Source organism: Kogia breviceps, chromosome 6, assembly GCF_026419965.1.
Source record: "Kogia breviceps isolate mKogBre1 chromosome 6, mKogBre1 haplotype 1, whole genome shotgun sequence".
Taxonomy (NCBI): domain Eukaryota; kingdom Metazoa; phylum Chordata; class Mammalia; order Artiodactyla; family Physeteridae; genus Kogia; species Kogia breviceps.
The window spans coordinates 45,787,451-45,808,851 of NC_081315.1; the positions used below are offsets into that span (position 1 = coordinate 45,787,451).

The 21,401-nt window shown below is 37.5% G+C and overlaps 1 protein-coding gene across 1 annotated transcript in view; it reads right to left on the reverse strand.

Annotated features, from left to right (window-relative positions):
- Positions 1–21,401, reverse strand: part of CEP135 (centrosomal protein 135) — a 79,097-nt gene that overhangs the window by 7,400 nt on the left and 50,296 nt on the right. The window contains exons 16-25 of the mRNA XM_059065925.2: positions 16,106–16,221; positions 15,877–16,031; positions 14,934–14,989; positions 12,667–12,835; positions 11,701–11,811; positions 11,231–11,416; positions 5,439–5,648; positions 4,105–4,307; positions 2,858–2,962; positions 485–595 (exon numbers count right to left, since the gene is read on the reverse strand). Of these exons, the coding sequence (XP_058921908.1) occupies positions 496–595; positions 2,858–2,962; positions 4,105–4,307; positions 5,439–5,648; positions 11,231–11,416; positions 11,701–11,811; positions 12,667–12,835; positions 14,934–14,989; positions 15,877–16,031; positions 16,106–16,221 (1,411 nt within the window). The 3' untranslated portion in view covers positions 485–495. The remainder of the gene's footprint in view (positions 1–484; positions 596–2,857; positions 2,963–4,104; positions 4,308–5,438; positions 5,649–11,230; positions 11,417–11,700; positions 11,812–12,666; positions 12,836–14,933; positions 14,990–15,876; positions 16,032–16,105; positions 16,222–21,401) is intronic.

Consider the following 21,401-nt stretch of genomic DNA (forward strand, 5'->3'; position numbering starts at 1 on the left):
GTGCGTGAGTTTTCTCTCTCTAGTTGTGGTGTGCAGGCTCCAGAGCACGTGGGCTCTGTAGTTTGTGGCACCCAGGCTCTCACTGAGGCACGCGAGCTCAGTAGTTGTGGTGCATGGGCTTAGTGGCCCCACGGCATGTGGGATCTTAGTTCCCTGATCAGGGATCAAACCCATGTCCCCTGCATTGGAAGGCAGATTCTTTACCACTGGACCACCAGGGAAGTCCCCAGATGTCTTCTCTTTTTTAATTAAGGTATAATTTATATACAATAAAATACATGGACTGTAAACGTTCAGTTCAATGAATTTTTACAATTGTATACAGGCATATAACCATCACTACCATGATACAGCACATTCCATTACCTCTGAAAGTTCCCTACCACCTTTATAGGCAATCTCCTCTCGCCCCACACAGAAAACAACTTTTGTAATTTTTATAACCAGAGATAAGTTTTGCTTGTACTTGGTGTTACATACATACCTTTCTGATAATCAGTTTACATGTTCAGGAGAATGTAAAGGAGACTTCAGAGTAGAACTAAGCGGCGGTGTGCGAAGACCGTGCCGACGCATCTCTTGGATTGCTCGTTCTCTGTCAATAAAGACAAAATAAGAGATTATACCAAAAAGTGATAAACAAATAAAAGGTCCTGTTAATGTTATTAGTTAAGTAATTTCTCATCAATTGATTAATTAGTATTTCAACTAAATTTAAATCCTTTGTAGGGACTTCCCGGGCGGGACAGTGGTTAAGAATCCACCTGCCAATGCAGGGGACACAGGTTTGAGCCCTGGTCCAGGAAGATCCCACATGCTGCGGAGCAACTAAGCCCGTGTGCCACAACTACTGGGCCGGCGTTCTAGAGCCCATGAGCTACAACTACTGAAGCCTGCGCGCCTAGAGCCTGTGCTCCACAAGAGAAGCCACCACATTGAGAAGCCCGCACACCTCAACGAAGAGTAGCCCGTGCTTGCCACCGCAACTAGAGAAAGCCCACGCAGCAACGAAGACCCAACGCAGCCATAAACAAACAAGCAAACAAATAAATAAATCCTATGTCTTTATATCATTTTTAAGTTGAGGATAAAAGATGTCAATTAAAGGAATATGTACTTGAAGAGATTGTTCAAAGCCCCTCTGAATATAGATTTTCAAAGTTGGTTGGTTCCCCTCTCTGCCCCTACCTTTCCCACCTCTTCTTGCACATAAATCTAGTCCTCTTCCTTCTTCCTGTCTCAAAACGCCTAAATGTTAGAAGTAAAATACTCTACTTTCTGTTATATCTGGGTCTGCCCCACAAAGCATGATGACTCTGTTGCCACCTCTACTGTGGGCTCTTCACAGTTCCTGGCCCAGACTTTCTGGCTTGAGCTCTTCGGTACCTAGGATTTCTACCTAGATGGGTGCTTCACAAACTTTTTTCATTATAATCCCCTAAAAAAACTTTTTTAGATGCCCCTCCCCAAATTATTCCCCCTCCGTCCAATTTTAATACATCAGATTTTAATACACAGATACACTGTTAATATACTGTGGCCCTTTGGAGGGCCGTAAATCACTGTAGTACCTAAGGTTTCTTTGCCATTCCCTCTTCCCCAAGAATCCATATTGTTCCCTGCAGTGACAATACTGCCTCTTTAAAAATGCATGATCTAGTTGCATGGTAAAGAGAAGGAAAGACATGGTCATGTGGGTCAAGGTTTCCTTGGGGACCAGGGGCAAGGAAAAAGGAGAAGAATTAAGGGAGTCTACAACCCTAGGCAACAGAGAGCTTAGATTTAGGACCCTTGAATTGAAGAGAATTTCAGTTGCCATTAATAAATGAAAATCATTACACATATACAGTTTAGTACATTCAGAAAATAGATCTTCTAAATTACAAGGAATTAACAACACTGCTTTCATGACACTGATGCAACCTCAGGCTTCATTTCTCTTTGAAATCACAAATATTGATTTCCTAGCAAATTCCATCTATAATCCAAATTGCACATCACTTAAAAGTTTTGAAGCAAATGGTTAAGAATAAGATTAGAGAACTCAAAATATTGACCTAAATAAGCAATCTGACCACTATTTGAGAATGAAATCTTAGGAATGCTGATGCCTATGGTATTAATACAGTAGGAAAGAATAATGGAAGAAAAGTAAATTGACAAATTGATTCACAAATTAGACTTGGATTTTAACTGTTAAAGCAGGTCTCATTCCTGTTCCTAACACTTGGAGATTAAAATTTTCAACATAATAAAGCAAATGAACTGAAATATAAGTGACTATGAAAATTCCTAAGCTGTAGGGAATATACTGAAAAGATTAAGAGCACAGGCTTTAAAATTAGACAAACCTGTTTGGATTTTAGTCTTGGCTCTGCTATTTACTATTTGCGTGACCTTAGTTTCTAATAATAATATAGGCACGATAATAGATAGTTAATAGGATTAATCAAATACATACATAGTATCTGGCATATATTTGTTAAGTGCCCTTAAGATCATCAGCATCATCGCTTTTAAGATGATTTGTATTTGGAATTTCCTATTGGACCATAATGTTTTGGGCTCTTTTAGAATCCTTACTAGCTTGCTGATTCCCTAACTATATCCTTTGAAATAATGCCCTAATTTTGCCCTGAGGAATGCTACAACAAACACTTATACAATACTTACTACTTTATTGTGGGGATATTATCTTCTACAACACTCGTTGCCTTTTTAGGAAGAATTACCAAAGAACTTTATTTTACATATTAATGCTAAGAAAAGTTTGCTATTTGTAAGCCATATTAAATTCTTTTGGAATAGAATAGGGAATAAATAAAAACGCTGTTCAACACTAAAAATATATTCTTACCGTTCATATCTTTCAGTTGAAATCTGCCTTTTCAGAACATCAAGATCTGTTTGTAATTGTGCCATTTTAGCCCGAAGCATGGTGTTTTCCCGGCTTTGACTATTTCTTAAAAACAAATTTAGAAAATCAAATAAATAATACTCTGTTTTATAGCAACAAGTGCTATGGATTTTTGTTTTTGTTATTAATAAATACAAATGGAGGTGACATATAAGGATGAAAAAAAGAGAAGACTTTTCAACAATAATTCCATAAATGTCTGGAGCTTCTATCACAAAGTTTTCTTTTTCATTCATCTCATTTATTTAACGAACATTTACTGAGCTTCTAGTATGTGCTAGGCACTGCAGCAATGCTGGAGATACAAATGTGAGAAGACATGAATTGTAACATCAAAAAGTAAAGTATCGGGCTTCCCTGGTGGCGCAGTGGTTGAGAATCCGCCTGCCGATGCAGGGGTCACGGGTTCGTGCCCTGGTCCGGGAAGATCCCACATGCCGCAGAGCAACTAAGCCCGTGAGCCATGGCCGCTAGGCCTGCGCGTCCGGAGCCTGTGCTCCGCGACGGGAGAGGCCACAGCAGTGAGAGGCCCGCATACCGCAAAAAGAAAAAAAGAAAAAAAAAAAAAAAAAAGTAAAGTATCTTTATTGACTCTTTCTTGACTCCTACCTCAGAAAGAGATATATTTCTAATTCCTTTTAAAAGTTAATTATTCCACTCATACTATCTACTGTTTCCTCCCTTCTTCCAAAAATATGTCCAAAGTTCTCCATTATCAATCTCCTAAAAGGTAATCAATATCCTTATGAGGGTCAAATTTCATGGCCTTTTCTAAGTCTTTTTCCTAATCCACAGCAAGAAACACAGCCAACTCTCCCCATTCTGAAATGCTCTCCCCTTCGCTGACTTCTCCATTCTTCAAATTTAGGTATTTTTCTGAAGTCTACTTGTTCACTTCCACGGGTACCACCTCTGTGGAGAACATATACAAATTACACCCCCAAACATGATGTCTCTTCTGAGCTAAACCCCCTGAGTTTCCCAAAGCAGCGGCCATGTAATCAAAATACTTTGCTTTGCATTCCCATCTCCCAGTCCCCCAACACTTCGAAAAAAAAATTTTTTTTGCTTCCTCCGTTATTTTTCTATCATTTGTTTTATGCAACAAATCTATAAAAAACTATTCATATTGAAAAATTATTTGTGACAAGCTATTTTCCTCACACAAGTTGATTCATGATGCTTACAATTTGCTTTCTGAAAGGGTTAACTTCTCTTTAAGTAGCTGAATTTCTGTATCCTTCTCGTGGGAGGTTAAATGGGAATGAAATTCTTTATCTCTATTTGTAGCCAACAATGATTCAAGGTTTTTAATTGTATGTCTCTCACTTGACAGTTGTTTTTTTAACAGCTCTGATTCTGATTTTACATTTTCTAATTCCACTGCAAGCTACAAGAAAAACAAAGCAAGATTACTTCAGTATAATTTTAGACTTACTCTGAAAAATTATCTGCAGAGCTATACACACATCAGTTGCTTCATTTTGGGTACTGATTAAAGATTCTGTAATACTTTTCACATATAAGAAAAACATCTTATTTTCAAGATAATCTTTGCTATTTTTAGCAAAGACCTATCCCAACCCTCAAATAGTTTTCTTTTGTGTTATCTTGTCAAGAGAGGGTAATTAACATAAAATCCTAAAATGTGACCACCCTATCAGTAAGGAGGGCCTTCTGATTTATTAAATATGTATATTCTGATTATATAGTCAAACCAGTCTTGAAGCTTCTCAGTACCTGAAAATAAAGTTACTACTAAATGAGTGAAAACTGGAAACACCCATGTTTAAAAACACACATTGGGTTGTTTAAAGTAATGCTTCAGTTTGGGAATGGGACGTTCCAGTTAACTCGACTTTTAAAATTAAGTAAGATTTTTATCAGGAAAAATATTCCACTTAGAAAGGAATGAACTGTTCAATTCTTCATATAAGTCTTAGTTTTAAACAGAGAATGTACTGGGATATGTTCCTATTCTATAATTAGAAGACTTGTATTCTCCTAAATACCCATCTGCTTCAAAATAGCACCTAATTTTATCATCATGTTTGCCAAAGAAACCTCGACAAAGAATGTAGTAGTCAAATGAGAGTAGGGCTGAATAAAACAATACACTACTGGGACTTCCTGGTGGCACAGTGGTTAAGAATCCGCCTGCCAATGTAGGGGACACGGGTTCGAGCCCTGGTCTGGGAAGATCCCACATGCTGCAGAGCAACTAAGCCCATGTGCCACGACTACTGAGCCTGCACTCTAGAGCCCATGAGCCACAACTACTGAAGCCCACGTGCCACAGCTACTGAAGCCTATGCGCCTAGAGCCCGTGCTCTGCAACAAGAGAAGCCACTGCAATGAGAAGCCCATGCACCACAACGAAGAGTAGCCCCTGCTTGCCGCAACTAGAGAAGGCTCGCGTGCAGCAATGAAGACCCAATACAGCCAAAAATAAATAAATAAAATAAATAAATTTATATATAAAAAAAACAATATGCTACAATATTATCTTTTAAGTTCTTACCCTCTCAAATTCAAGGTTTTTGGAATTCAATTGCTGGGTCATAATATCTTTGCCCGAATCAAGCTTAATGCAAAGTTCTCTAAGAGATGACACATCATTTAATACTGCTGCTTTCTCATCTTCTTGCTGTCTCAGCTCTTCTTCTAATCTAGATATGGCTTTTGCCATCGATGAGATCTGAGATTCATAAGCATGATGTGCATTTATGTGCTGAAAATAAGAAAACAGGTACAAAGTTAAAGTAACCCAGTAATATTAAAGGTTTGAATCTGTGTAGCTACAACATCACTTTATATAACTATAAAAGCCAATTTTTGAAATTTTAAAAATTTTGCAATTTTAAGATACTCTCAGGAAGTTGTCTGCTAAAGATGGCCTATTTAATGCTTAAAAAAATAAACTGTGTTTAATTATTAATCATGGTAACTAAGTACTTCATGTATATATTTGGAAGATGTAAAGATGAAAATTACTGCTTTAGGGTTGTGAACATGAGAGATCTTTGAAGTCATATTAAATTTTTCCTTTATAAACTCTGTTATAATAATGCTTTTTAAAGTAACATGTATACTTATCACTCCTCAATTGCCTTTAAATTCTGAATTTCAAAAATGGAGTTTGCTTTAAAACTATATACCTAAACTCATATTTAAATTTAATTTAACCTAATAAATTTAATTTAACCTTAATTTAACTTTATAAGATTTTAATAACTGAAATAATGAGCAAAATTTGAAATACTGATAAACACTTCTTTCCTAAAGTAATATACATTAAAAAAAGAATTAATTAATTAATTTATTTTTGGTTGCTTTGGGTCTTCGTTGCTGCACACAGGTTTTCTCTAGTTGTAGTGAGTGGGGGCTACTCTTTGTTGCGGTGCGTGGGCTTCTCGTTGCAGTGGCTTCTCTTGTTGCGGAGCACGGGCTCTAGGCGTGTGGGCTTCAGTAGTTGCAGCGCACAGGCTTCAGTAGTTGTGGTGCGCAGGCTTCAGTAGTTGTGCTCATGGCTCTAGTGCTCAGGCTCAGTAGTTGTGGTGCACAAGCTTCATTGCTCCGTGGCATGTGGGATCTTCCTGGACCAAGGCTCAAACCCATTTCCCCTGCACTGGCACGCAGATTCTTAACCACTGCGCCACCAGGGAAGTCCCGAGTAATGCACATTTAAAATTTTTCACAATTTAAAATGTGAGTGATAAATACAAACAGGTATAAACTCTACTTCTAGAATTTAGGAAGAATTCCACATTTGAAAATTAAATTATTAAACAAGCTTTACTAAAATGAATCAACATTAAAAATCTAACACACTGCTTTGAAGATTTAATAAATTTCAACAATTGCAGAAAAGTACTTGGATTTTACAAATATTAATAAATTAATCAAAATTCCCCCAAAGAAATATAAATATGTAAGTCAATTTTATATACCACATAAGAACATGAACAATGACAAAGAACAAAAGAACTAAAGAATAGTTTCTCCTGAGAACTATTTTGAAGGTTGAAAAACATTCCTTTAGTTATTATACTCTTAACAGAAAAACTTACAGAAATAGTGTATTCGTTTCCTAGGACTGCTGTAACAAATTACTGCAAATTGCTGGGTGGCTTAAAACAACAGAAATTTATTCCCTCACAGTTCTGGAGGTTACAAGTCTGAAATTTAGATGCTGGCAGAGTTGGCTTCTTCTGGAGGTTCTGAGGGAGAATCTGTTCCATGCCTCTCTCCAAACTTCTGGTGATTGCTGGCAATCCTTGGTGTTCCTTGCCTTATAAACACATAACTCCAATCTCTGCCTTCATCTTCACTTGACATTCTCCTTGTGTCTTCTGTGTCCAGATTTCTCTTATCTCATAAGGATACCAAACATTGGGTTATGGCCTGCCCTAGTCCAGTATGACCTCATCTTAAATTGATTATATCTGCAAAGGTCCTATTTCCAAAAAGGTCACATTCACAGGTTCTGGTGGTTCGTATTTCAATATATTTTTCTGGGGGGGCCATAATTCTATCAACTCTCTGGCTCCCCCAAATTCATGTCCTTCCCATGTGCAAAATATATTCATTCTATCCCAACATTCTAGTATCAACTCTAAGTTCAAAATCTTATCTAAATCAGAATGGGTAAGACTCTGGGTATGGTCCTTCCTGGGGCAAAATTCCTCTCCTTCCACGGACCTTTGATACTAGAAAACAAGTTACCTCCCTCTGAAATAAAATGGTGGAAAAGGCATAAAATGGTCCCATTCTGAAAGGGAGAAAATAGAAGGAATAAAGGAGTTACTAGTCCAAAGTAAGCTTGCAGCCAAGTAGGGCAAATTCCATTAGATTTCAAGGCCTAAAAATAATTATCTGTGTCTTGATACTCTGTCCTCTGGACCCGCTAGGGCAGCCCCACCTTCTCAGCCTTCAGGTATAGCCCCATCTCTTGGCTCACAGTGGCAGTGGTGCTGCCTTCTGGAATCAAGGAAGAAAGAGCCCAGTCCCCTGGGCCTATGGTAGTGTAGCAGGTCCACCAGCTTTTGAGATGCCCTTGGCAGCCCTGCTGATGTCTGAGCCACCTTAATTCTTCCCTTTTCTTGAAGAAGAACATATGTTCATAACTCTAGTGGCCTGTTTTCTGCTAGTAGGATCCAAGAAGTTTAGCCTTTCCTTGTATCCTGTTTCTATCCCTTTCAGCCCAAGCTGGCAGTGTTTCTGCTGAGGTGATTGGTTGGATCTGTGAGTCACTCACCTACTCTCTTTGCCTAGCCACACTCTCGGCCCTGCCTCCAGAACACACTATCTGGATAGGCTAAGACTTTTCCAAATCATCAAGTCCCGGCTCTTTTTTTGCTTAGCAATTCCTTCTTCAATCTATCTCTTTCCTTCACATCTTACTATAAGCAGCAAGGAGAAACCAGGTTGCACCTTTCATACTCTGCTTGGAAATTTCCTCAACTAAATATCCAAGTTCATAACTTATAAGTTCTACTTTCCTAAGAGTATACCATAATTCAGTCAAGTCCTCTGCCATTTTATAATAAGAATTACCTTTTCTCAGTGTCCAATAACATGTTCCTCAATTCCACCTGAGACCTCACTAGAAGAAACATTCTTATTTCTGGACAAATTCCATTCATGACGATTTATGTATTTTGTAAATAATAGAAGTTTTCTCTACAGCTTTCCTTTTTTTTTCTGAGCTCAGAAAAATTTTTTTCAGAATTGCCTTTAATGTGTTCATCTTTCTACCTACAAACTTTTCAAGGTAGTCTAGACTTTTCTATCAAGCACCTCAAAACTCTTCCAGCCTGTACCCATTACAAAACTCTTCCAGCCTGTACCCAATTCCAAAGACCCTTTTTAGGTTTGTTACAAAAGCATCCCACTTCCTGGTACCAAATTCTGTACTAGTTTCTTAACGCTGCCATAACAAATTACCAGAAACTAGATAGCTTAAAACAATAGAAATGTATTCCCTCTCAGTTCTGGAGGCCACAACCAGATGTCAGCAGGATCGGTTCCTTCCGGAGGTTCTGAGCGAGAATCTTTTCCACACCTCTCTCCCAGCTCAAGTGATTGCTGGCAATCCTTGGGGTTCTTGGCCTTGGTAGACACATCATTTCAATCTCTGCCTCTATCCTCATATGGCATTCTCCCCTATGTCTTCTGTGTCTGAATCTCCCTTATTTTACAAGGACACCAGTTATCAGATTAGGGTCCATCCTACCCAGTGTCACCTCATTTTAACCTTTTAAAAAAATATTTATTTGTTTATTTTTGGCTGCATTGGGTCTTCATTGCTCTGCGTGGTCTTTTCTCCAGTTTCAGCGAGCGGGGGCTACTCTTTGTTATGGTGCGCAGGCTTCTCATTGCGGTGGCTTCTCTTGTTGCGGAGCACGGGCTCTAGGTGCACGGGCTTCAGTAGTTGTGGCTCGTGGGCTCTAGAGCGCAGGCTCAGTTGTTGTAGCACACGGGCTTAGTTGCTCCGCGGCATGTGGGATCTTCCCGCACCGGGGCACAAACCTGTGTCCCCTGCACTGGCAGGCGGATTCTCAACCACTGCGCTACCAGGGAAGCCCACATCATTTTAACTTGATTAAATCTGCAAAGATGCTATTTCCAAATAAGGTCACATTCACAGGTCCTGGGAGCTAGGACCTAAATATATTTTGGGGGGGAGAGGTGCATAATTCTATGCACTACAGATAATCAATACTTTCTTCTAAAAAATAAAGACCGACTACAATACTATACCAACAAAACAAAACAAAAGTAGAACTAATAGCCAACTGTTCCTTATCAATCTAACTTATTTAGGGTCCCTATATTTTAACTAAACTCAAAATTTTATTAAGAGACTTTTATTAAACTGTCTTTGTGACAAAAGCTTATTTAAATCCACATGCAAAAGTTGGAACCTTACCTTATATCATGTATAAAAATTAACTCAAAATGGATCAAAGACCTCAACGTAAGAGCTAAAACTATAAAACGCATAGAAAGAACAGGGGAAAAGCTTCATTATGTTGGATTTAGCAACGATTTCTTAGATATGACACCAAAAATACAGGCAAGAAGAAAAAAAACAGATAAATTGGACTTCATCAAAATTTAAAACTCTTATGCATCAAAGGATAAAACTGAGTGACAAGGTAAGCCATGAGATGGGAGAAAATATGCACAAATCACATATCTAATAAGGGACTGAAATCCAGAATATACAAACAATTCTTACTACTCAACAACAACAGAAAACAACCTGATTAAAAACTAGGCAAAGGATTTGAATAGGTATTTCTCCAAAGAAAATATACAAATGGCCAATAAACACACAAAATATGCTCAACATCACTAATCATTAAGAAAATATAAGTCAAAACCAAAATGAAATACCACTTCACTCCCACTGGGATGGCCATCATTAAAACAAACAAAAAAAACACAAAAAACCCCAGAAAATAACAAGTGTTGGTGAAGATGTGGAGAAACTGGAAGCCTAACATTGCAGGTGGGAATGTAAAATGGTGCAGCCCCTGTGAAAAACTGTATGGTGGTTATTCAAAAAATTAAACATAAAATTACAATATGATCCAGTAATTCCATGGCTGGGTATATCCTAAAGAACTGAAAATAAAGACTCAAATAGATATTGTACATCCATATTCATAGCAGCATTATTTTCAATAGCCAAAGATGGAAACAAACCAAATGTCCATTGACAGATGAATGTTTAGAATGTGGTATATGCATACAATGGGATACTATTCAGCCTTAAAAAGGAATGAAATTCTGACACATGCTACAACATGGGTGAACCTTGAGATTTAAGTGAACCTTAGGCCTAAGTAAAATAATTCAGTCACAAAAAGACAAATATTGTATGACTCCACTTATAAGAGGGACATGGAGTAGTCAAATTCATAGAGAGAGAAAGTAGAATGGTGGTTGTCAGTGGCTGAGGGAGGGGAGAATGGGGAGCTAGTTAGTATTTAATGGGTACAGAGTTTTAACTGGGGAAGATGAAAAAGTTCTGGAGAAGGATGGTGGTGATAGTTGCACAACAATATGCATGTACTAACTGCCAACTGTATACTTAAAAATGGTTAAAATGGTAAATTCGATATTATGTATATTTTACTTATAATATAAAAGTAATGCAGCTCTCCTAAGCAAATTATCTGAATTAATGACAGATTACCATTGAACCTGATTTTAACCAATGCTTAAACCTCAATTTAATAAAATGCCTTTGAATGTTTTCTGTTTTACTAAATTCTGCCTGTGCAAGACAAATGAATATATTACCTCCTGAATTTCTTTTTCTAGTAGCTCCACTCTTTCTCGAAGGTGTCTCCTCTCTGTGTCAATAGAAAGAAGTTCCAGTCGAACTGAGCTGCTTTCTCCCTCAGCTTGATGGGCTTTGACCTCCCAGTCTTCAGCACGGTCATGAAGCATCTGAAATCTATCTAACAAATCTTGATTTTCTCTTTCCTGGTTTAACCACAATTAAATTGTTTCTAAATTAGTCATCATTATTCACTGGAATACCCATGTCATAAACATATACACACATTGGGATTTTTGTTTTAATTTAGGAAGCATAAGCTATCTGTGCAGACACTATACTAAGTAAGATCTGTATGAAAATATACAAAGACAGTAGGCAAGATCTCCACTTTCATATGTTAATATCTAATAGAGGAGACAGAATAAAGAAACATGAAAAAGTTAAAAAAAAATCAGTCTTAAATCCAACCTATACAATATTTTTTCACCTTAGCAGCCATTAAGCTCTCCCATCGTGACACTTCAGTTATGTACTTATGAACTCTACTCTTCATTTCTTCTTTTTCTTGCACTGCTGCTTCTAATTCCAATGAAATTTGCTATAAATCAGAAAATTGAAGACAAATCTAAAATGAATGTAGCACCTAATGAGTTCTATTTATGTTCAAATAGCTCTTTCTGAATTTGGGGAATAAGGGAGAGTAGGAAAAAAGGAAAACTGTTCCTGACTGTTATTTTCACATGTTTTTCTTGACTGGTCTTGACTTTTTAACCAAATATTACCATATATCTCCCACAATATATGTGACCACATATCTGGTATTTAAACCAGGGGCTAGCTATGCTCAGAGGTTGACATTATAAAAAATTTATATATCAGCAATATGCTCTATAATGAATAATTTTTAAAAATAAAATATTTAAAATAAGAAAATCATTGGTTTTCTTGGTGTAATCCTTTAATAAACTAGCACAAACAAAACCAATACCTTTTAGTATTTGCCATTCTAAAATATTCATTAATTAACTTACAGGCATATCTCTAAGCCCCTGGAAGTAAGTACAACTAATTAAAATCTATCATGGGTCTTTAAAACACAGCAACTTTGCCCTGGGAGTGATGCTGAGGTCCTCACCCAGTAGGGTAACACTGATTTCTGCCATAGAGAACACCATGCTCCCAGCTTCAGTATTCCTTGCAACAAAGATCACAATGGTGAGGTGACTACAGTTGTACCCATTAGACACCCTGTAATATACCACAGCATTCTAAACCACATTTTAAAATACCCTTATAAACACTATTCTCTTTAAAGAATTATTTCTTTTGTTGTTGATATTTATATACTTAAAATTTAGAAAGCATATTTAGCGCTTTAAAATTTAGCAAACAATGAATATATTGTATAACTGTATGCTATAAAACTATCAAAGTTTATGCATTGTGCTCATACCTGGTTTTCTCTTGCCACTGTAGCCAGATCATCCTGTAATCTTCTGTTTTCCTTAAAAGACATTTCTTTAGATCTTCCTACTTCATCAAGTTCCTTGTGAGCTGCATCAAGCTGGCGCCGGAGGCTGCTTATCTCACGGTCCTGATTAATCAATGTTTCCTTTAGGTGGCTGTTACATGGGTGGTGTAGCAACAATAAAGAAAGCTTTTTGGAAAATTTAGTTCATTTAAAAAAAAAACTGTTGTACTCTGATTTAAGTATACTAGGAATGCATGAAATTACAACTACTCAACCTATGGACTGGGAGAAAATATTTGTAAATGATGCAACCAACAAGGGTGTATACCAACAGCTCACACAACTCAATAACAAAAAAACAAACAACCCAAGCAAAAACTGGACAGAAGACCTAAATGGACATTTCTCCAAAGAAGAAATGCAGATGGCCAATAGGCACATGAAAAGATGCTCAACATTGCTAATTATCTGAGAAATGCAAATCAAAACTACAATGAGGTACCACCTCACACCAGTCAGAATGGCAAACATTAAAAAGTCTACTAATAACAAATGCTGGAGAGGGTGTGGAGAAAAGGGAACCCTCCTACACTGTTGGTGGGAATGTAAATTGATACAGCCACTATGGAGGTTCCTTAAAAAACTAAAAAGAGAGTTACCATATGATCCAGCATCCCCACTCCTGGGCCTATACCTGACAAAACTATAATTTGAAAAGATACACACACTCCTATGTTCATAGCAGCATTATTTACAATAGCCAAGACATGGAAGCAACCTAAATGTCCACTGACAGTGAAATCTATAAAGAAGATGTGCTACATATATACAATGGAATACTACTCAGCCATTAAAAAGAATGAAATAAAGCCATTTGCAGCAACATGGAGGGACCTAGAGATTATCATACTAAACGAATAAGTCAGAAAGAGAAAGACAAATACCATATGGTACCACTTATATGTGGAATCTAAAATATGACACAAATGAACATATCAAAGAAACAGAAACAGACTCACAGACAGAGATTGTGGTTGTCAACGGGGAGGGGGCTGGAGGAGGGAAGGATTGGGAGTTTGGGATTAGCAGATGCAAGCTAGTGTTACAGAATGGATAAACAACAAGTCCTACTATATAACACAGGGAACTATATTCAATACCCTGTAATAAACCATAATGGGAGACCTTCCTGGTGGTGCAGTGGTTAAGAATCTGCCTGCCAATGCAGGGGACACAGGTTCAATCCCTGGTCCAGGAAGATCCCACATGCCTCGGAACAACTACGCTCGTGCCCCACAACTACTGAGCCTGCGCTCTAGAGCCCGCGAGCCACAACTACTGAAGCCCGCATGCCCTAGAGCCCACGCACTGCAACAACTGAAGCCTGCACACCTAGAGCCTGTGCACCGCCAACAAAGAGTAGCCCCCGCTCACCGCAACTAGAGAAAGCCCGCGCACAGCAACAAAGACCCAATGCAGCCAAAAAAACAAAAAAAAAATAATGGAAAAGAATATGATAAAGAATATATATATAACTGACTCACTTTGCTGTATAGCAGAAATTAACACATTATAAATCAACCATACTCCAATAAAATTTTAAAAAAGAAATTACAACTACTGCATTAAGATGATTAATTAGGTGAAGCAGATATTTTAGGTCTCTACCAATCATTATGTGCAAATAAAGTCATAAAATAAATATATCCTTCCAAAAGTCAAGTAAAAACAGAAGACTTTCAAGTGTTAGGAGCAGAACGTAAACAATTCAATTGGCAAACACTTATTTAATGTTTAAGTCCCCACTATTATATAATATGTAAGGGTGTATAAAATAAATACAATTAGTGACTTTTGTCTTGAAGTACAGACCAGACCTAAAATGTAAAGTCTTGTAACAATGTTCAAAATGGTTTAGATGTGGAATAAATTCAACACTGGCTACTAGGGTAATCTAGGTTTTAATGATTAGGGCCGGCACAGGGTAATTACAGTAGAAATAAGGAGCAAGTAGGTATGTAAAAGAATAATTAATAAGACATAATTGTTTAGATGTGGATGACAGAGGAGGAAAGAAAGTTAAAGAGGATAACATTTCCATGCAGGAGACTGAAAAAATAACTGCTACTGGTAAAAACAGGAAAATTGAAAACGAAATTTTCCTATTGCCAGATTGCTATTCAAATAGATAAAGCTGCATTCACTGAAAATTTCTAAAAAAACTGGATGCCGTTCCATTGATTACTTACTTCATAGAAGATTCATACTCTGAGACTGTTATCTTCATCTGAGTAATAGCTTTTTCCTATAGAAATTATAAAAATATGTAAGATTCTAAACCATTCATATAGAAATGTCTTCATTTGAATTGATACAGTCACATTTATATAGTTTAAATCCAATTACATAAATTATGTTATAAAAGAAACCTCCAAGTAAACATATTTCCATGTACCAATTATATTTCATATATTGACATATTTCTACCCACTCTATGAATTTGAATTGTTCCTTGAGTTTGCTATAATCACATATGATAAAATTGTATTCTACACTACCAAATGTAAATTAGATAGCTAGTGGGAAGCTGCCTCATAGCACAGGGAGATCACCTCTGTGCTTTGTGACCACCTAGAGGGGTGGGATAGGGAGGGTGGGAGGGAGGGTGACGCAAGAGGGAAGAGATATGGGAACATATGTATATGTATAACTGATTCACTTTGTTGTGAAGCAGAAACTAACATACCATTGTAAAACAGTTATACTCCAATAAAGATGTTAAAAAAAAAAACTATTCTAGAAATAGAACTTTTTTTTTTTTTGCGGTACGTGGGCCTCTCACTGCTGTGGCCTCTCCCGTTGCGGAGCACAGGCTCCGGACGCGCAGACCCAGCGGCCATGGCTCACGGGCCCAGCCGCTCCGCGGCATGTGGGATCCTCCCGGACTGGGGCACGAACCCGTGTCCCCTGCATCGGCAGGCGGACCCCCAACCACTGCGCCACCAGGGAAGCCCAAAATAGAACTTTTAAAGATTCAAATTATTGGTATAAAATGAAATTTAAACACATTATAAGATACGGCCTTGGGCCTTAGGAACTTGAACCCAGGCAATAAGAACTGCATATCTAAAACAGAGACTAAAATAAGATTTCTGTTCAGATGCTGGATAACATTACTTAACAGTCACATACTTTATTAGCTAGGTTTTCATTCAAGTTTGCAATCTTTTCTGTCTTCTCATCTACAGTCTCCTGAAGGATGTCTTTTTCTTTATCAATAACACCAATGGTCTTTTTCATTACATGAGCCTCTTCATTCTGTGAAGTCATCTTGAAGTGTAGTTTATCTATAAATGAAAAAGAAATGTTTGTTAGACAAAGTAAATTAGGATTCGCAAAAACAAAATTTAAGAATACTTACCTATTTCTTCCTCCAGTATTTTAACTTGTGCTTGTGCTGATTCAAGTTCACTTCTTTTCATGGAAAGTTGGTGCTGATAGTCCTCAAGTGACCGCTGTAGCTGCTCATTTACTAGCCTAAAGAGTCAGTGGACAAAAACAAATGGTATTCTTTATCTCTGGTAGAAATATTTTTTTTAAATGAAAGATCTTAAAAAATATATTTTTCTCATTTTTAAAGTTTCTTTTATTCCTTATTTTAAAGCTCTTCCAGTCTATATAGCATTATACTATATATATTATTCCTTTCTTCAAAACTGTTCCATCTTCCTCAAAATAATATGGTGTAAAAATCAAATTAATTGTATACTTTTTTCTAGAGGCTTCCTAGTAGTTTTAAAGTTTTTCTCAGTTTCCTAATATCAACCCTCTTTCTTTTAAAATCTATTTCCAATAGTCAAGGCAAAGGAAAAGTCTTGTTTTTAAAGAATGGCCTAGCGCTTCAACATCCTGACCAGCAAGCTTTTAATTCTGCTTCCCATTCTGACTTTTTTTGATAGGTAGTCAACGGGAGGTCATAGTAAACAGGGAAATAGGTATTTACTGTAGTGCAATGAGGATTTAAGACTAAAGATTGGTTTCAGGGAGCAAAAAAAAAAAGGACATACAGCAAAAATAAAGATAATTTCAGATGAATCCCTTACTGATCAGTAAGATTAATTTTTTTTTCAGAAGTAGCAAGAATTTGCTCTCATGGCATCTAGGGTCTTTGGAAGCTTTTAGTCCTGGCCTAGGAATTCTTAGCCTGGCTTTGCTGGAAAAACATGGCTCTCATGTTAGGCTATTTATTGGGGACTTCCACAGGTTCCTTTTAGGGTTTGTTTGAAGATGAGATAGCAGAAGATACTAAAGGTGGCTTAGCTTAGAATTGCCTAATAGGAAGGAGGTTGGATTCTGAAACCACTAGTAAGATGGGACATCTCCCACAGAAATGAAGAAGTTTTACATGCAACACTGAGATATTCTGAAACACAAAAGACATGACCCTGACTGTTCTAATAGCAAGTGAATGATGACCCAGAGGCAGGGAGGGAAGTCAAGGTGAGGCTGACTTCTTTAGAATTGCACAACCAAATAAAACCAAGTCAGAAAGACTCTAGGTTCAAGCAATTTTACTTCATAAAATCATCTGTGAGGTCCAAGTGACTCACTGTATTCAAGCTGCTTGTAAAAGCTACAACTATTACTCTGAGGAATATAACTACATGGAGGGAAGAAAAAAGAAAGCTAATATTCACTGTACTGATAATTTACAGACATTAGCTCATTTATTCCTAGGACAGTTCCATAATTAGAACCATTATCTCGATATTATAGAAACAAATAACTAATAACTTGTTCAAGATGGCAAAGCTATTAAGGCAAAGAAAATATATAAATCCAGTTTAGTCTACCCTGATATCAATGTTTTTCTACTACATCACATTGCCTACTACGAAGAGCAAACGACATCTTCTGTATGGAAGGGAAAATTTCTGCCAGTAAGCTATAAAGAATCCTTTCAAAAATGGAATGGCTCCCAGAGTTCCTAATGGACACCGAGTAGTTGGCAGTGCTTGAAATCCTAAGTAGAAATGTAAAGATTTTTTTACATCTAAGTTCATTAGCAGGGTTAATTCCTAATGAAAGTAGGGTTGATAAATGAAGGCAGGATAACATCTTGATTGATTATACATATAAAGAAGGCCCTTAGTGAGTCTTAAAAATAGCTTTGCCTTTTCATATTCTAGTGTAGGCAGGCAAGGGAATAATAGAGATTCCACACAGACCTCAGTGATAACTTTCTGACAGAAGGATTGCTGCTAAGATAAAGGTCTTCTTAACGAAAGAACTGAGGTATAAAGTTCATAGGAAAGAATAGCTGAGTGACTATCATATTATTTGTCATCATGGTGTTTGGAAAGGAAAATTTGAGAACCTGTTGAGAACTAAGTTGCTAGGATGAGCTAATTTCTTAGCTTCGAAAGTGCTATAAGCAAAAAGCAAAGGGAAGTGATGACTTCCCACCAGAGACTGAAGCAATAAAACTTAGAATCAAAATTCTACCTCTCTACTTACCAGCCATGTGGCTGGATAAGACCATCTCTCTGAGCCTCAAATTCCTCAATTTTATTACAGTACATGGATATATACATGCTCCCATCTTAGGGGGCAAAAGTAATTACTTCTCTTCATGATGGAGTATATTTTAAACAAAGACAGCATCATAAAGGGTGCTTTATTCATAAGAAGTGTTCAAGTTGTAAAATGGAGCTGAAGCTCCATCTAAGAGGCATAGGTTTGGAATTTTAATGGCCTCTTAGAAGAAAGAGAGATTGATATGGTATCCCTGTTTTTTAAAATTAATTTATTTATTTTTGGCTGCGTTGGGTCTTTGTTGCTATCCACAGGCTTTCTCTAGTTGTGGAGAGTGGGGCTACTCTTTGTTGTGGTGTGCAGGCTTCTCACTGCAGTGGCTTCTCTTGTTGCGGAGCATGGGCTTTAGGTGCACGGGCTTCAGTAGTTGTGGTGCACAGGCTTAGCTGCTCGGGCTCTAGACTGCAGGCTCAGTAGTTGTGGTGCACGGGCTTAGATGCTCTGCGGCATGTGGGATCTTCCCGGACCAGGACTCGAACCTGTGTCTCCTGGATCGGCAGGTGGATTCTTAACCAATGCGCCACCAGGGTAGCCCAGTATCACTGGGGTTTTTTTGGTATCCCTGTTTTATTTCAGATGTCTCCAAGACTCTATGGTTATGACCCACTGCTAACTGAGAAAGTATCATCTCTTGATAACTGAGAGAGGGGGAAAGGGATCAGGACTGGCTTTTCTTTCACATTTTTGGAAAAGGATGATGATTTATATCTGGTGGTCCTAGGTCCCTTGGCCCTTCCAACTCCAGTTCCATGAGCTCAGCTGTCCTTACTTAGGGCCCTGGCTCCTCTTCCTGTCTTTGTAGAAAAAAATGTTAGGCATGCCCAGAAGATAATTCCTAGGCATCCTAAGGAATATATGAGCCTTATCTAAAATGGTTCTCAATTCCCTTAACAAATAAATGCTTCTCAAAGGAGACCAGTTATATTTGGTTTTCTGAATATACAAACACACTCTACTATAAAAGCTGATACTTATTGCCATAATAATAAGTCTAACTAGAGCTTATGGGCTCTTTCCAGGAAAATCAGCTAATGCATTTATTTGATCCTGGGTAAGTACATAACCCTCTAGTTTTAAAGAAGGTACACAGAATAACTAAAGACTAACGTGAAATGAAAAGTCTGACGGTATTTCCAGCTGCAGGAATCTAAATGTTTAGAGCCTCATAGCTAGCAGTGGTAAGGATTAAGGCTATTGTCCTCTGCTGCTACACCAAGAGACTAGACCATAGATCCTCTATTTGGACAATTAGAGACTATGCTTGATATAGAAAAGACTGTTTGGTGGCACTGAAATTTGATGAAAAATGCCTAACTCAGGAAGGGAAAGAGAAAATGGGCCCACCAGGTGGATGAAAAGGAATATATGCTTTATCTATCTGAATATCAGCTTCTTAAATGTCTTCATGTTAAGGAAAACAGAACTTGATGTGATTAAAGGGATAGCAAGATCTCTATTAAACATATCAAAAGTTGCATGAGGTTTGGACAAGGTGACTTTATTTCCATACAGTGCTTGGTATTATGTTTGTATTGGGTTCAGCTTTGGATGTGAACTTGACAGCTTGAACTCATGGTTCTAATGTTTACCGATGTATATTGATATGGAGAATGTGACTGACACACCTTCCTCACAGACAAGTCTGATATTTGTCAGAGCAAAAAAAAGTTATGGAATCCTGCAATCCCCCCATTATTACCTGTCTCTGTTTACAGACAAACAAAGGTAAAGAGAAAACTCTCCACAACCCATTCCTATAACAAGGTAAAGAGAAAATTCTCCACAACCCATTCCTATAACACAGTGACTGCATTATTCCTAGGTGAGGGAAGTAGCAGGCTGGGTAAAAGAAAAGGGTATTAGTATAGCAGAGAAAACACCAAAGGAGCTGCACGGTAGGGGATTCAAGGGAGGGCACTGAAAGCTCTGTCTTATAAGATTGGAAAGGGCATCCTGTGAGGGAAGGAAAGGGGAGTTATAGCTACAGTTTGAAGGAAAAAGCAAGATGGACTAAATGCAGCTCCAATCATCTGGACACAAAACGGAAAAGGGTAGACTAGTAATTCTGGGTGACAGAAATATACCATGGTATTTGTACTTTGGAGTTGAACATAGACATGAACCAGAGCGGAATGGGACATTCCATTCAGGTAGCTCTCCTTCATAGGATGTATGTAGTGTCTTGTAAAGAAAAAAAAAAAAAAAAAAAGGAAAAAGAAGCTTCTACCTTAGTTCTTCTTAAACAAACGAACAGCCAGCTCTTGGTCTTATTACATAATTTGTTTTGATTTTGTGTAACAAATGTTTCCTAAATCCGGCCACTGTTCTCCAAGTTCATTGCCACTGTTTCACTCCAGACTCATTGTCTCCATTGTCTGCCATCAGTCTCTTAAGACTCCAAATTCACCTTCCCTATTTTTGTGAGAGTTCACTTCCTAAGAGGCATGGTAGGAAGTCACCCCCTTGGTTAAACAATTGTTTGTTCTCCATGTTTATAAGATAAAATCCAGACACTCTTGGTCATCATACCAAGTTCTTTATTACCTGACTTCAACCTGTAGATAGAGCCTACTTGGGCCATACTGACACTTTTTTTACCATTTTTCAGACACATCACCTTTTAGACTCTGTATATAAATATTCTGATTTTACATTTCTCTGAAAGAAGAATGAGAACAATGACATAGGTAGCAAAAAAATTCTGTAATTTCCAGCAATTCTACACTAAGGAGTACAAATAATCTGAAGTACAGGCATACCTTGGAGATATTGTGGGTTTGGTTCCAGACCACCACAGTAAAGAAAATATGACAATAAGGTGAATCATGTGGATTATTTGGTCTCCCAGGGCATATAAAATTATGTTTAATACTCACAAACATAAAAAACAAACTTATGGTTAACAAAGGGGAAGGGGGAAGGGGTAAATTAGGAGTTTGGGATTAGCAGATACAAACTACTATATATAAAATAAACAACAAGGTCTTACTGTATAGCACAGAGAACTATAATCAATATCTTGTTATAAACCATAACAGAAAGAATATGAAAAAGTATATATGTGTGTATATATATATAAATATATATATATGCACATATGTATAAGTGAATCACTTTGCTGT